Raw genomic sequence first — 16,594 nt, forward strand, 5'->3', positions numbered from 1 at the left:
TGAAGTTGCTATAACTTATTTAGCAGCCTATGTAAGCAAAAGCAAGAGAAATGAGACCCAAAAAAATCAGATCAGACGAGACCACAAATAGAAGATTCACAGAGGAAAAAAATTTTTGCTATTGATTGTGTATTAAGATATTACACAAAGAGCCTGACCATGGTGGTACAATGAATAGAGTGCTGACCTGGGACACTGAGGTTCCAAGTTTGAAACCCCAAAGTCGCGAGCTTGAGAACAGGGTCACCGGCTTGAGCATGGGATCATAGACATGACCCTATGGTCACTGGCTTGAGCCCAAAGGTTGCTGTCTTGAAGCCCAAGATCACTGGCTTGAGCAAGTAGTCACTGGCTCAGCTGGAGCCCCCACAAGGCATGTATAAAAAGCAATCAATGAACAACTAAGGTGCTGCAACTATGAGTTGATGCCTCTCATCTCTCTCCCTTCCTATTTCTCTCTTATTAAAAAAAAATAAAACAGGCCCTGGCCGGTTGGCTCAGCGGTGGAGCGTCGGCCTGGTGTGCGGGGGACCCGGGTTCGGTTCCCGGCCAGGGCACATGGGAGAGGCGCCCATTTGCTTCTCCACCCCCTCCTTCCTCTCTGTCTCTCTCTTCCCCTCCCGCAGCTGAGGCTCCATTGGAGCAAGGATGGCCCAGGCACTGGGGATGGCTCCTTGGCCTCTGCCCCGGGCGCTGGAGTGGCTCTGGTCGCGGCAGAGCGATGCCCTGGAGGGGCAGAGCATCGCCCCTGGTGGGCAGAGCGTGTCCCTGGTGGGCGTGCTGGGTGGATCCCGGTCGGGCGCATGCGGGAGTCTGGCTGACTGTCTCTCCCTGTTTCCGGCTTCGAAAAAATACAAAAAAAAAACCCTTTAAAAAAAAAAAAATTTGCCTGACCAGGCGGTGGCGCAGTGGCCAGAGCGTCGGACTGGGATGTGGAGGGCCCAGGATTCAGACCCCGAGGTCACCAGCTTGAGTGCGGGCTCATCTGGTTTGAGCAAAGCTCACCAGCTTGGACCCAAGGTCGCTGGCTTGAGCAAGGATTTTTTTTTTTTTTAATTTTTATTTTATTTTATTATTTATTCATTTTAGAGAGGAGAGAGAGGGGGAGAGAGAGAGAGAGAGACAGAGAGAGAGACAGGGGGGAGGAGCTGGAAGCATCAACTCCCATATGTGCCTTGACCAGGCAAGCCCAGGGCTTCAAACCGGCGACCTCAGCATTTCCAGGTCGACGCTTTATCCACTGTGCCACCACAGGTCAGGCTTGAGCAAGGATTTACTTGTTCTGCTGAAGGCCCACGGTCAAGGCACACATGAGAAAGCAATCAATGAACAACTAAGGTGTCACAATGATACTGATAATTGATGCTTCTCAAACGAAAAACTGATAATTGATGCTTCTCATCTCTCTCCATTCCTGTCTGTCTGTCCCTATCTCTCTCTCTCTCTGACTCTGTAAAGAAAAAATGAAAAAAAAAATGTAAACCAAGAATTGAAAAAAAAACACTGATTCAGACATAAATAAAAACAAATGTGGACTCTACATGCTGGAAGATATCAATAACCAAGCAAAGAAGTAATATCAATATGAATAATCAATTAAGTAAAAGAGTTTGGGAAAAATAAAAAGGAAATAAGTAATTTTCCAGCATTTTTTACTTTTCAAGTGAGAGATGAACAAAAATTCAAACTGCTAGATATTTTATACTTTCCTGAAAGGAACTTAGGTTCCAAAAGATGTAGCTTCTACTTACCCAGTTGTTTCTCACAGAATATTAGGACTGACCAAAAGAAACCTCAAGAGGCAGTTGTATTTTTGTTCTTAGAGAGAGAAGATTAGAGAGAAAGAGAAAAAGTATGTGTGGGGGGAGGGCAGTAGGAAGCATCAACTTGTAGTAATTGTTTCTCACATGTGCCTTGACCAGTTAAGCTGGGGGTGTCGAACTGGCGACCTCAGCATTTCAGGTCAACACTTTATCCACTGCGCCACCACAGGTCAGGCTCAAGAGGTAGTTTGAAAGCATAGTGCTTCCCTTATATCCTTCAGCATTCTTACAACTCTGTCAGGCATATCTGTAAGTCTTCTGGAATTAGTTAATGCATAGTCTACCTAAGAATCTTAGCTGCCCTAAGTCTCTAGCTGAACTAACTGAATCTTTAACAGTAGTCTCACACGGCTACCTCGTTCCTGGAAATGGGCAGGCAGTCCTAGTCCCAAACTCAACAATACTGAAATTAAGTATGTGCCCATCCTGTTTCATGTGTGAGGAAGCCTTAGCTTGGTTATCTGGAACCCATCCAGGCAGAGCTCTTTGATCCTTACAGCAGTTTCCAGAGTCCATCCCAGCAAAGGATAAATCGTCTTTGATACATCTCAGTTCAACAGCTGAAAACCCCATTCTAATCTACCTTTCTGTTTTGACCACTAGTAGAGTAAAGGATTTTCCAAACAATCTAATTTTATTTTTTTGTTTTTGTTTTTGTTTTTTGTGACAGAGTCAGAGAGAGACAGAGAGAGGGACAGATAGGGACAGACAGACATGAAGGGAGAGAGATGAGAAGCATCAATTCTTCATTGCGGCACCTTAGTTGTTCATTGATTGCTTTCTCATATGTGCCTTGAAGGGGGAGGGGTGGCTACAGCAGAGTGAGTGACTCCTTGCTCAAGCCAGCGACCTTTGGGCAGAAGGTGGTGAGCCTTGCTCAAACCAGATAAGCCTGCGCTCAAGCTGGCAACCTTGGATTTCAAATCTGGGTCCTCCCCATCCCAATTTGACGCTCTATAGACTGTGCCACTGCCTGGTCAGGCCCAAACAATATAATTTCAGAGAAATACTAAGTAGCACCCAAGCAAGATCAGTAAACAAGCATTCTAATTACCGAACCATCTTTCTAATGTTTATCATGCATTGCAAGAAAGAAATAAGGAAGGGCTAGCCAATAGGAATCATTTGAAAGAAAACAAAGATCTATTTCAAAGCACAGAATCCTCCTCTCCAAAAAAATAAGCATGAAATCCCACCCAAGATTACCATCTCTTTTAGGGACATCAACACTCCTGAGAATTAAAATTAAGAAATACAAATAAAATTAAGAAATGAGGGGGAGCCTGACCAGGCGGTGGCGCAGTGGATAGAGCGTTGGACTGGGATGTGGAAGACCCAGGTTCGAGACCCCAAGGTCACCAGCTTGAACCCAAGGTCGCTGGCTCCAGTAAGGGGTTACTCGGTCTGCTGAAGGCCCGCGATCAAGGCACATATGAGAAAGCAATCAATGAACAACTAAGGTGTCGCAACGTGCAATGAAAAACTAATGATTGATGCTTCTCATCTCTCTCCGTTTCTGTCTGTCTGTCCCTCTCTCTGTCTCTGAAAAAAATTAATTAATTAATTAATTAATTTAAAAAATTAAAAAAGAAATGAGGGGGAAAGTGCTACTTAAAAACACAGTAAAGCCCTGGCCGGTTGGCTCAGCGGTAGAGCATCGGCCTAGCGTGCGGAGGACCCGGGTTCGATTCCCGGCCAGGGCACACAGGAGAAGCATCCATTTGCTTCTCCACTCCTCCGCCGCACTTTCCTCTCTGTCTCTCTCTTCCCCTCCCGCAGCCAAGGCTCCATTGGAGCAAAGATGGCCCGGGCGCTGGGGATGGCTCTGTGGCCTCTGCCTCAGGCGCTACAGTGGCTCTGGTCGCAAGATGGCGACGCCCAGGATGGGCAGAGCAACGCCTCCCTGGTGGGCAGAGCATCGCCCCTGGTGGGCGTGCCGGGTGGATCCCGGTCGGGCGCATGCGGGAGTCTGACTGTCTCTCCCTGTTTCCAGCTTCAGAAAAATGGAAAAGAAAAAAAAAAAAAAAAACACAGTAAAAATAAAAAGCCTTGGCCAAATCACTTAGTTGGTTAGAGCATCATCTCGAAGAACAGAGGTTGCTGGTTCAATCCCTGGTCAGGGTACACAAGGAACATCTGGTTCTGACTCTTTTCTGCTCTCTCCCTTCCTCTAAGATCAATAAAATAAGCATTAGAGCCTGACCTGTGGTGGCGCAGTGGATAAAGCATCGACCTGGAAATGCTGAGGTCGCCGGTTCGAAACCCTGGGCTTACCTGGTCAAGGCACATATGGGAGTTGATGCTTCCAGCTCCTCCCCCCTTCTCTCTCTCCTCTCTGTCTCTCTCTGTCTCTCTCTCTCTCCTCTCTAAAATGAATAAATAAAAAAATAAATAAATAAAAAAAATAAATAAGCATTAGAAAGAAAGAAAGAGAAAGAAAGAAAAGAAGAAAGAGAAAAAAAGAAAGAGAGAAAGAAAGAAAGAGGGGGTCTGACCTGTGGTGGCGCAGTGGGTAAAGCATTGACCTGGAAAGCTGAGGTCACTGGTTCAAAACCCTGTGCTTGCCTGGTCAAGGCACATATGGGAGTTGATGCTTTTTGCTCCTCTCCTCCCCGTCTCTCTCTCTCTCTCCCTCTCTCTCTCTCTCTTCTCTAAAATGAATAAATAAAAAATGATTTAAAAAAAAAAAAAAGGGGCCCTGGCAGGTTGGCTCAGCGGTAGAGCGTCGGCCTGGCGTGCGGGGGACCCGGGTTCAATTCCCGGTCAGGGCACACAGGAGAAGCGCCCATTTGCTTCTCCACCCCGCCCCCCCTCCTTCCTCTCTGTCTCTCTCTTCCTCTCCCGCAGCCAAGGCTCCATTGGAGCAAAGATGGCCCAGGCGCTGGGGATGGCTCCTTGGCCTCTGCCCCAGGCGCTAGAGTGGCTCTGGTCGCGGCAGAGCGACCTCCCGGAGGGGCAGAGCATCGCCCTCTGGTGGGCAGAGCTTCGCCCCTGGTGGGCGTGCAGGGTGGATCCCGGTCGGGCGCATGCGGGAGTCTGTCTGACTGTCTCTCCACGTTTCCAGCTTTGGAAAAATACAAAAAAAAAAAAAAAAAAAAAAGAAAGAAAGAGGGGGAGGGAGGGAGGGGAGGGGAGGGGAGGGGAGGGGAGGGGAGGGGAGGAGGATGGGAAGGAGACACAATGGCTTTTCAGGTGGTTTCCTACCCCCTACCATCGGCCGAAGTGGGTGTCTGCACCACACTTGTCTGCTGTCCTGGTACTGGAGCTCTTGCACTGCTGATCAGAAGATCAAATTTGGTGCTTCTGCAGGTATTGGAGCAAACCTTGTCATGTTGGTAAAAATCAATCTGTCCAGAATCCATCATTTTCCTGCACAAAGGGAGACAAGAAGTACCAGTTCAGTCTGTACTTCATATAGAGGAAAATAACTCGGGACAAATAGAGACAAGCTGCTGAGTCTACACTGTAGATTAGTGAAACCTAATAGTATTAAAAGTCATTAGGTTGCAAAAATTCTAATTGGGACTATAAAACTTTCATTGGTCCTGCCCACATTTACAAGTATTCCTCATCCCTCCCTAGTCTACTCAAGAGTATGCTCCTTGCCTGACCAGGCGGCGGCACAGTGGATAGAGAGTTGGACTAGGACGCAGAGGACCCAGGTTCGAAACCCCAAAGTCACCAGCTTGAGCGCAGGGTTGCTGGCTTGAGCAAGGGATTACTACTCTGCTCTCATTCCCCAGTCAAGGCACATATGAGAAAGAGAAAACAATTGATAAACAATTTAAGTGCCGCAACAAAGAATTGATGCTTCTCATCCCTCTCCCTTTCTGTCTGTCTGTCCCTGACTCACTCTATCAAAAAAAAGATTACTCTACTTTATGTCCCATTATCACTAGCTTTAAATATATACTCCTCACAATAGCTAATTAAGTTGCCCCAGAGAATCTCATTGAAACGAAACCTAAAAGTGGAAAACAGACTACCTTGCTTGACCAGGCAGTGGCGCAGTGGATAGACCGTCAGACTGGAATGTGAAGGACCCAGGTTCAAGACCTGGATGTTGCCAGCTTGAGCACAGGCTCATCTGGTTTGAGCAAAAGCTCACCAGCTTGGACCCAAGGTCACTGGCTTGAGCAAGGGGCTACTCGGTCTGCTGAAGGCCCATGGCACATATGAGAAAGCAATCAATGAACAACTAAGGTGTCGCAATGCGCAACAAAAAACTAATGATTGATGCTTCTCATCTCTCTCCTTTCCTGTCTGTCTGTCCCTATCTATCCTTCTCTTTGACTCTCTCTCTATCTCTGTAAAGAAAAAAAAAAAGAGTACCTCATATCCAATCACAGTTGAAGAATGCCACAACAGAATTAGAATTTTGTGATGAGATTCTGATATATTTTTTACCTAGATTAGCAAGATCTGTTGACACTTTTGGAAACATAAAACTTCAACATATTTCCATAAAAAATTTGATAATAACTCTCCTATAAATACAGAGCAAAGCTGACTATACTAAATTCCCACTATAAAATGTTCTTATGTCTTGGCCGGATAGCTCAGTTGGTTGGTTAAAATTACTGTCCCAAACCGCAGAGGTTGCCGGATTGATCACCAGTCAGGGCACATACAGGAACAGATCAATGTTCCTGTCTCTCTCTCTCTCTCTCTCTCTCTCACTAAAATCAATAAACATTTTAAAGCAAATGTTCTTAGAACTGAATTCACAAGACATTGTTATGATAGGCCATATACAAAACTATGCAGTATTTTAATTATAGTAAACATTCATACTGTTACTTGTCTTTCATTAAAGATTTCTTTTTTTTTTTTTTTTTTGTATTTTTCTGAAGCTGGAAACGGGGAGAGACGGTCAGACAGACTCCCGCATGCGCCCGACCGGGATCCACCCGGCACGCCCACCAGAGGCGATGCTCTGCCCACCAGGGGGTGATGCTCTGCCCCTCCGGGGCATCACTCTGCCGCGACCAGAGCCACTCTAGCACCTGGAGCAGAGGCCAAGGAGCCATCCCCAACGCCCGGGCCATCTTTGCTCCAATGGAGCCTTAGCTGCGGGAGGGGAAGAGAGAGACAGAGAGGAAGGGGGGGGATGGAGAAGCAAATGGGCGCTTCTCCTATGTGCCCTGGCCGGAAATCGAACCTGGGTCCCCCGCATGCCATGCCGACGCACTACCGCTGAGCCAACCGGCCAGGGCCTCATTAAAGATTTTTTAGGGCCTGACCAGGGAGTAGCACAGTGGATAGAGAGTTGGACTGGGATGCGGAGGACTCAGGTTTGAGACCCCGAGGTCACCAGCTTGAGCACGGGCTCATCTGGTTTGAGGAAAGCTCACCAGCCTGGACGCAAGGTCGCTAACTCGAGCAAGGGGTTACTCGGTCTGCTGAAGGCCCACGGTCAAGGCACATATGAGAAAGCAATCAATGAACAACTAAGGTGTCGCAACAAAAAACTGATGATTGATGCTTCTTATCTCTCTCTGTTCCTGTCTGTCTGTCCCTATCTATCCCTCTCTCTGACTCACTCTCTCTGTCTCTGTAAAAATAAATAAATAAATAAATATTTAAAAATAAAATTAAAAAAAGGTTTTTTAGGTATTCTTGCTCCTTTTTTACATTTGGAAAAAGCTTGTTTTTTCTGGGCAAATAAAATGGACCAAGAATAACAAAAATGAAAGTTAGGCCCTGGCCGGTTGGTTCAGTGGTAGAGCATCGGCCTGGCGTGCAGGAGTCCTGGGTTCGATTCCCGGCCAGGGCACACAGGAGAAGCGCCCATATGCTTCCCCACCCCTCGCCCTCTCCTTCTTCTCTGTCTCTCTCTTCCCCTCCCGCAGCCAGGACTCCATTGGAGCAAAGTTGGCCTGGGCGCTGGGGATGGCTCTATGGCCTCTGCCTCAGGCGCCAGAATGGCTCTGGTTGCAACAGAGCAATCCCCCAGATGGGCAGAGCATCGCCCCCTGGTGGGCATGCCGGGTGGATCCTGGTCGGGCACATGCGGGAGTCTGTCTGACTGCCTCCCAGTTTCCAACTTCAGAAAAAATACAAAAAAAAAAAAGAAAGAAAGAAAGTTAAAGGTATTCCTCCCGAATTTCATTCAATTACTGACTACTGCATATAAAAATTTTTTTTTTGTATTTTTCTGAAGCTGGAAACGGGGAGAGACAGTCAGACAGACTCCCACATGCGCCCGACCGGGATCCACCCAGCACACCCACCAGGGGGCGATGCTCTGCCCCTCTGGCGTCGCTCTGTCGCCACCAGAGCCACTCTGGCGCCTGGGGCAGAGGCCAAGGAGCCATCCCCAGTGCCCGGGCCATCTTTGCTCCAATGGAGCCTCGGCTGTGGGAGGGGAAGAGAGAGACGGAGAGGAAGGAGAGGGGGAAGGGTGGAGAAGCAGATGGGTGCTTCTCCTGTGTGCCCTAGCCGGAAATGGAACCCAGGGCTTCTGCATGCCAGGCCGACGCTCTACCACTGAGCCAACTGGCCAGGGCATAAATTTTTTTAATTATGGCTCTGACATAAAATAATATGTGAAGAAAAATTAACATTTTTTGTTAAAAGTCTAGAAAACTATAAAAAAAAAACAAAATAAAACTTCCCTTAAAAAAAATATCACCTGACCAGACAGTGGCGCAGTGGATAGAGTGTTGGACTGGGACGCGGAGGACCCAGTTTCAAGACCCCGAGGTCGCCAGCTTGAGCGTGGGCTCATCTGGCTTGAGCAAAGCTCACCAGCTTGGACCCAAGGTCACTGGCTCAAGCAAGGGGTTACTCGGTCTGCTGAATTCCCACGGTCAAGGCACATACAAGAAAGCGATCAATGAACAACTAAAGTGTCGCAACGAAAAACTGATGATTGATGCTTCTCATTTCTCTCCCTTCCTGTCTGTCTGTCCCTATCTATCCCTCTCTCTGACTCTCTCTGTCTCTGAAAAAAAAAGAAAGAAAGAAAGAAAGAAAAATCCCACCGGCCCTGGCCCAATAGCTCAGTTGATTAGAGCTGTGTCCCGATATGCCAAGATAGCGGGATTGGCACCTGACCTGTGGTGGCGCAGTGGGATAAAGCATTGACCTGGAAGTGCTGAGGTCGCCGGTTCAAAACCCTGAGCTTGCCTGGTCAAGGCACATATGGGAGTTGATGCTTCCAGCTCCTCCCTCCCTTCTCTCTCTCTGTCTCTCCCTCTCCTCTCTAAAATGAATAAAAAAAAAAAAAATAAAAAAAAAAGATTGCGGGATTGATCCCCGGTCAGGGCACACACAAGAATCAACCAACTAATAATGCATAAATAAGTGGAGCAACAAATCAATGTTTCTCTCACTTACTCTCTAAAATCAATCAATAAAATTTTTTTTTAGATCGTATAACAGAGATAACATCAACATCTTGGCATATTTTCTTCTACTAAATTGTGTGTGTGTGTTTCAACACAAGTCAACACACACATTTAACTGGTTTTATATATAGATGTGTGTGTGTATATATATATAAAAAATATATATATTTGAGAAAGAGGGAAAAGGAAAGAAAGAGACATCTATTTGTTGTTCCACTTAGTTATGCATTCATTAGTTAATTTTTTTTAATTTTTTAAGACTTGATTCATTTTAGAGAGGAGAGTGAGAGAAGGGTAGGAGCAGGAAGCATCAACTCCCACATGTGCCTTGACTGGGCAAGCCCAGAGCTTCAAACTGGACCTCAGGGTTCCAGGTCAACACTTGATCCACTGCGCCAGCACAGGTCAGGATCATTAGTTAAGTTTTATATGTGCCCTGACTAGGTATCACACCCGCAACCTCGGCATATCGGGACAATTTTCTAACCAACTAAGCTACCTAGCCAGGGCTGATTTTATATTTTTTTTTCTTTCTTACATTATATAATAAGTGTTTTTTATGTAAAAACTCTTTAGAAATACTTTAATGACTACATTCTATCTTATAGTATATACTCATATATATTAAATCAGCCATATTTACTGTAGATATACCTTTTTTCTTTTTAGATTTTTTTTGAAGACTTTATTCTTTTCTTTTTAAATTCATTTTAGAGAGAAGAGTGAGAGAGAGACAGAGAGAGAGAGAGAGAGAGAGAAAGGGGGAAGGAGCATGAAACATCTACTTTCACATGTGCTTTGACCGGCCAAGCCCAGGGTTTCAAACTGGCGACCTCAGCTTTCCAGGTTGATGTTTTATCCACTGCGCCACCACAGGCCAGGCTACCTTTTTTTTGTTTTAAGCAAAGGAGAGAAAGAGAGAGACAGAGAGAGGAACAGACAGGAAGGGAGAGAGATGAAAAGCATCAACTTATAGTTGTGTCTCTTTAGTTGTTCATTGATTGCTTTCTCATATGTGCCTTGATGGGATAAGGGGGCTTCCAGGGGAGCCAGTGACCCCTTGCTCAAGCCAGCAACCTTAGATTCAAACCAGCAACTTTCGCTTCAAGCCAGCAACCATGGGGTCATTTCTATGATCCCACACTCAAGCCAGCAACCCTGCACTCAAGCTGGTGAGTCGGCACTCAAGCCAGTGACTTCAGGGTTTCAAACCTGGGTCCTCAGCATCCCAGACTGATGTTCTATCCACTGTGTCACCACCTGGTCAGGCAGATATACCATGACTATACATAAAAGCAGACTAATTTTTTTTTCAGACTAATTTTTATAATAAATAATGTAGTAATGAACATATTTATGTTTGAATATCTACAAACACTAAAGATTTTTCTTAAGATAGGCTTCTTAAAAAGAATTAAAGACAGGCCCTGGCCAGTTGGCTCAGCGGTAGAGCATCGGCCTGGCATGCGGGGGACCCGGGTTCGATTCCCGGCCAGGGCACATAGGAGAAGTGCCCATTTGCTTCTCCACCCCCACCCCCTCCTTCCTCTCTGTCTCTCTCTTCCCCTCCCGCAGCCAAGGCTCCTTTGGAGCAAAGATGGCCCCGGCGCTGGGGATGGCTCCTTGGCCTCTGCCCCAGGCGCTAGAGTGGCTCTGGTCTTGGCAGAGCAATGCCCCGGAGGGGCAGAGCATCGCCCCCTGGTGGGCATGCCGGGTGGATCCCGGTCGGGCGCATGCGGGAGTCTATCTGACTGTCTCTCCCCGTTTCCAGCTTCAGAAAAATACAAAAAAAAAAAAAAAAAAAAAAAAGAATTAAAGACAAAGAGTAAGATGTTTTTGAGGCTTCTGAAACATGTTCTGTGTCGAACTTTTTTTTTTTTTTTTTTGTGTCGAACTTTTAATTCTTGACCACATTTAAAAGTTTTCTATCAATAGGTGAGTGCTCAAGGGATGAGCACTAATGTTAATCACTAATGTTAATTTTCAGAAGGGAAGAAATTACAATAGTAAACTTGCTGCATAAAGACAGAGAAGTAAGGATATTATACATTCTGAATTTTATTTCTGTGGTACAGTGATGGCAAGGATTGTGTTCACTGTGCATCACTGGCACTTTTTTTTTTTTAAGATTATTTTTTATTTAGCCTGACCAGGCGGTGGCACAGTGGAGAGAGTATCAGACTGGGACACGGAGGACCCAGGTTTGAAATCCTGAGGTCGCCAGCTTGAGCGTGGGCTCATCTGGTTTGAGCAAGGCCCACCAGTGTGAGCCCAAGGTCACTGGCTTGAGCAAGGGGTCACTCAATCTGCTACAGCCCCCCGGTAAAGGCACATATGAAAAAGCAATCAATGAACAACTAAGGTGCCACAATGAAGAACTGATGTTTCTCATCTCTCTCCCTTCCTGTCTGTCCCTCTCTCTGTCTCTGTCACACACAAAAAATAAATAAAATAAAGATTTTTTTATTTATTGACTTTAGAGAGAGGAGAGAGAGAGAGAAACAAAGGGGAGGGGGAAGAGTGGGAAGCATCAATTCATAGTAGTTGCTTCTCATATGTGCCTTGAGCGGGCAAGCCCAGGGTTTCAAATCTGAAACCCCATCAGGCCAGGTCAACGCTTCATCCACTGCACCAAAACAGGTCAGGCTCATTGGTACTTATTAACATCACCCTTCTACTTTTACCAGATTATCCCAGGATTTTTAGTCAACCTACATTTCTCTGTGGCTGTCATGCTTCCTCAGCACCACTTAGCTCTGCGTATGCTTGGTGATCTCGAGTCAGACTGTCATCTGCTCTTGAGTTTCTCTGCCGAGAGAGGATCCTACCCAACATCCTGACATCAGAAAAATTTGCCCTACATGCTGGGAAGAGTGAATTTGATTCATTCTTCTTTCTCTCAGAGTGTTTGTAAGAACAAGTTGAGATAGATCAAATAATACAGGCATTGCTTAAGCTAATCTTTCAGACAATAAAAATTTCAAATTACATTGAAAAGAATAAATTCTCTAGATTCTACCAAGATTAAGTGCTCCAAAGTCAGTTGAAAGGTATGTTCTTACTATTAGAGCTCACCTGAGCATGATTCCACCTAGACGAATGGCTCTCTTCCAGTCCTTCAGGGTGGACTTGCCAGCCAGATGAACAAAATGCTTGGGGCTGATCAATTGATCATTGAACTAAAGTAGAAAGAAAAGTCCAAAACAATCCAATGTCAACTTAGGCAGTCCAGAGGCATACAAAGAGATCTCTCTATTTGTTATGTAAAAAACATACCCAGCGTGACCTGTGGTGGCGCAGTGGGTAAAGCGTCAACCTGGAAATACTGAGGTTGCCGGTTCAAAACCCTGGGCTTGCCTGGTCAAGGCACATATGGGAGTTGATGCTTCCTGCTCCTCCCCCCTCTCTATAATAAATAAATAAAATCTTTAAAAAAAAAAACAACTTTAAAAAAAAAAAAAATTAAGTTGTTCAAAAACATACCCAGATGACATCTTAAGTCATAGCTTTGCATTATCCTGCCTCCTGCCCTATTGTGCTGGAGAAGATGGTTGTTCTCTGAGCACAGTGCCCTATCCTGGTACAAAGCTACAGATGACACGGGGAGAATCAGAGATTAATATACTAATTAGCATTTAAATCCATTTATGCCTTGAATCAGGTGGTTGAATCCAATGTTACAAAGACTATTTAAATAAACTGAAGTAATCTATTAAGCCCTAATCATAAGATTCATAGTGTAGCAGAAAGAATAAGTATGGTAGGAACCAAACAGCACTGCAGAGTGTCGAAACTATACAATCCTTAATGAATCTAGGATGATGCCACTGATGCTGACTACTATTTATGGGCATAGTTGTGGTTACCAATGGGGACAGAACAAGCAATGATTTCCACATAGTGCTCTCATGATTATTTATTTTTATTCAGTAATAATTTTCAATAAATTCCACCATAATACACACCAATGTAAGGCACTTTACATCTATTATCTCAATTCACCTAGCAACCTTACAGTATATATATATATATATGTATTCATATTTAATTATTCATATTTTAATATATAATGTTCTGAAATATTAGATAACTTGCTCAGGGTCACCCAGCTAATTAGTAATAGAGATGGGACTCCATTCATTCATTCATTCATTCATCCATTCAACAAATATCTTTTCTTTTTTTTAAGTGAGGGGGTGCAGGGACAGACAGACAGAGAGAGAAATGAAAAGCATCAACTCATAATTGAGGCACCTTAGTTGTTCATTGATTGCTTCTCATATGTGCCTTCACCGGGGGCTCCAACAGTGACCCCTTGCTCAAGCCAGCAACCTTGGGCTTCAAGCCAGTGACCATGGGGTCATGTCTATGATACCACGCTCAAGCAGTGACCACACTCAAGCCAGTGACCTCGGGGTTTCAAACCTGGGTCCTCAGCGTCCCAGGCCAACACTCTATCCACTGCACCACCGCCTGATCAGACATATCCAGATAAATTTCAATCCAGTTATTTTTTCTACTATGATGCAATGGGACTACAGTCACAAAATTAGAAATATTGGCATGGTGGAAGAGAGAGAAGAGGTACTGAAACCATGCCTTTTGAAAACAAGGAGCCCCAAAATAGATTCCAGTGAAAAGAAAAGACAATTACCTTGACACACTTCACATTTATTCCTGGACATACAAACTTCTTCCAAAGAAGAATGGCTTTGCTCTCCCCACAAGTTATGGGATAAGCAATTTCCATATCTTCATTTGCTTCTATGGTACTTGCATCTAAAAATGGAAAAACATACCAGTTATTTATCAAATACTCTTCTCCAAAGCTTAATTCAAAATCTTTAGTCTCCAAAAAAAGAAAAAATCTTTAGTCTCCTGGTTCCTCTCAGGGGCTAACAGTTTTATACTGGCTGGCACTGTTTAGAAATGTTCTGGAAAAAGTTAGGTAAAATAGCTCTCTTACTTAGCTCCCACTATACACCAGACACTGTGCTATATGCTTTGATGTGCTTAATCTTATTTAGTTCTTGCAACAATCCTGAAAGGCAGTGACTGCTTTCTGTTTTACATGACTGTATGTGGGTCTCTGAAAGGTAAAGTGACTTTCCCTAGGACACACAGCTAAGAAGTGAGAAAGTAGGTTTCAAACTCATGTTTGTCTAATTTCAAAGTTTCTTTCCACTGACTTGTTTTGCTCACTAGTCTTCATCAGCAACTTCCCTAATAACAAGAATCAACTTTAAGGCTCCAATTTCTCTGTGAGATTTTTTTTTTTTTCCCTGAAGTTGGAAACGGGGAGGCAGTCAGACAGACTCCCGCATGCGCCCGACCGGGATCCACCCGGCACACCCACCAGGGGGCGATGCTTTGCCCATCTTGGGGCATCGTTCTGCCGCAAGCAGAGCCATTCTAGTGCCTGAAGCAGAGGCCACAGAGCCATCCTCAGCGCCCGGGCCATCTTTGCTCCAACGAAGCCTTGGCTGCGGGAGAGGAAGAGAGAGACAGAGAGGAAGGAGGGGGGTGGAGAAGCAAATGGGCGCTTCTCCTGTGTGCCCTGGCTGGGAATCGAACCTGGGACTCCCGCATGCCAGGCTGACGCTCTACCACTGAGCCAACAGGCCAAGGCCTCTTTGTGAGATTTTTTTTTTTTTTTTTTGTATTTTTCTGAAGCTGGAAACAGGGAGAGACAGTCAGACAGACTCCCGCATGCGCCCGACCGGGATCCACCCAGCACGCCCACCAGGGGCGATGCTCTGCCCACCAGGGGGCGATGCTCTGCCCCTCCGGGGCGTTGCTCTGCCGTGACCAGAGCCACTTTAGCTCCTGGGGCAGAGGCCAAGGAGCCATCCCCAGCGCCCGGGCCATCTTTGCTCCAATGGAGCCTTGGCTGCGGGAGAGGAAGAGAGAGACAGAGAGGAAGGAGGGGGGTGGAGAAGCAAATGGGCGCTTCTCCTATGTGCCCTGGCCGGGAATCGAACCTGGGTCCCCCGCACGCCAGGCCGACGCTCTACTGCTGAGCCAACCGGCCAGGGCCTTTGTGAGATTTTTATAGATGAAAAATCTTTTCAGTAACCCTAGCAAATTGATATTAAACAATCCACTGACAGCCCTGGCACCTTAAGCAGTGGTGTCTCTAGATGTGCCACCATCAAATTAATGGCTACAGCACTGAAAAGCACACTGGACAGAGTAAAAAAGGCACAAAGGCAAAAAATTTCAACTAAGGATGCTAAGGTCAAGGGTACCAGAATAACAAAAAGACTTACCAATCCCTTCTTCAATTTTGTGTATTGTGTGGGTTTCTACTGCCACAACTGCCGTGTTGTTCTCGGACCCAGCTTCATAAATCCTGTTGTAAAAGTGTCCATCGATAAACAAACTACATAAATCATGAAAAAATTAATATTCACAGCATGGGGGTTAAGAAATTTCTTTTAATCTATCTCAAAAGGAATAAAATAAATATACTTTACAAATGTATGTTAGTGCTTTCACTAGTTCCTTGCTGTTTTTAAATTCTAAGCTGCCCATTATTGCTTAGTAGTTAGTACCATGGAAACAAATTAACAACTCTCCTTACCTCAAAACAAAGTTTCCCTTGCTAAGGTTTTTTTATTTTTATTTTTATTGATTGATTTAGAGAGAGAGGAAGGGAGAGGGAGAGAAACATCAATTTGTTGTTCCACTTATTTATGCATTCATTGTATCTTGATTCTTATATGTGCCCTGACTGGGGAGATTGAACCCACAACCTTGGTATATCAGGACGATGCTCTAACCAAATGAACTATCTGGCAAGGGCCTCTTGCTATGGTATTTATACCAGACTTTTCCCTTCATAACTTTAAAAGCTTATGACATAGCCCTGGCCACATAGCTCAGTCGGTTGGAGCATCGTCCCGGAGCACGGAGGTTGCCGGTTCGATTCCAGGTCAGGGCACATACAGGAGCAGCTCAATGTTCCTGTCTCTCTCTCTGCCCCTGCCTTTCTCAAATAAATAAATGAATAAATATTAAAAAAAAAAAAAGCTTATGACATAAAGTGTTGCTTCAAGTATAAGATTAAGTCATATTATAGAATTATCCTAACAAGACTAAAAATAATACTACTGGACAGTTGAAGACACTAAGCAACTGTTGACCATAGAAATTGATGACCCTTGTTGGAATCTAGGCACTGAAGCATTTTAAAGTACCTTAGTATTTCTTCTTTTAAGTGAGAGAAGAGGAGGCAGAGAAATAGACTCCTGCATGTGCCCCGGCTGACCGAGATTCACCCAGCAAAGCCCCTACCTGGCGATGGTATGCCCATCTGGGGCTGCTGCTCCACTGCTTAGCAACCAAGCTATTATTTTAGCACCTGAGGTAGAGGACAAGGAGCCATCCTTAGCACCTGGGGCTGACTCACTCAAACCA

At 45.2% G+C, this 16,594-nt stretch overlaps 1 protein-coding gene across 4 annotated transcripts in view; it reads right to left on the bottom strand.

Annotated features, from left to right (window-relative positions):
* Positions 1 to 16,594, bottom strand: part of GMEB1 (glucocorticoid modulatory element binding protein 1) — a 49,313-nt gene that overhangs the window by 15,115 nt on the left and 17,604 nt on the right. For 3 of the 4 annotated variants that reach the window (XM_066269888.1, XM_066269889.1, XM_066269890.1), the window contains exons 3-6: positions 15,445 to 15,557; positions 13,830 to 13,954; positions 12,251 to 12,354; positions 5,035 to 5,192 (exon numbers count right to left, since the gene is read on the bottom strand). In XM_066269888.1, coding sequence (XP_066125985.1) covers positions 5,035 to 5,192; positions 12,251 to 12,354; positions 13,830 to 13,954; positions 15,445 to 15,557 — 500 coding nt within the window. The remainder of the gene's footprint in view (positions 1 to 5,034; positions 5,193 to 12,250; positions 12,355 to 13,829; positions 13,955 to 15,444; positions 15,558 to 16,594) is intronic. The other variant, XM_066269891.1, reaches the window with a different exon arrangement.

This window comes from Saccopteryx bilineata, chromosome 3 (genome assembly GCF_036850765.1).
Source record: "Saccopteryx bilineata isolate mSacBil1 chromosome 3, mSacBil1_pri_phased_curated, whole genome shotgun sequence".
Lineage (NCBI taxonomy): Eukaryota > Metazoa > Chordata > Mammalia > Chiroptera > Emballonuridae > Saccopteryx > Saccopteryx bilineata.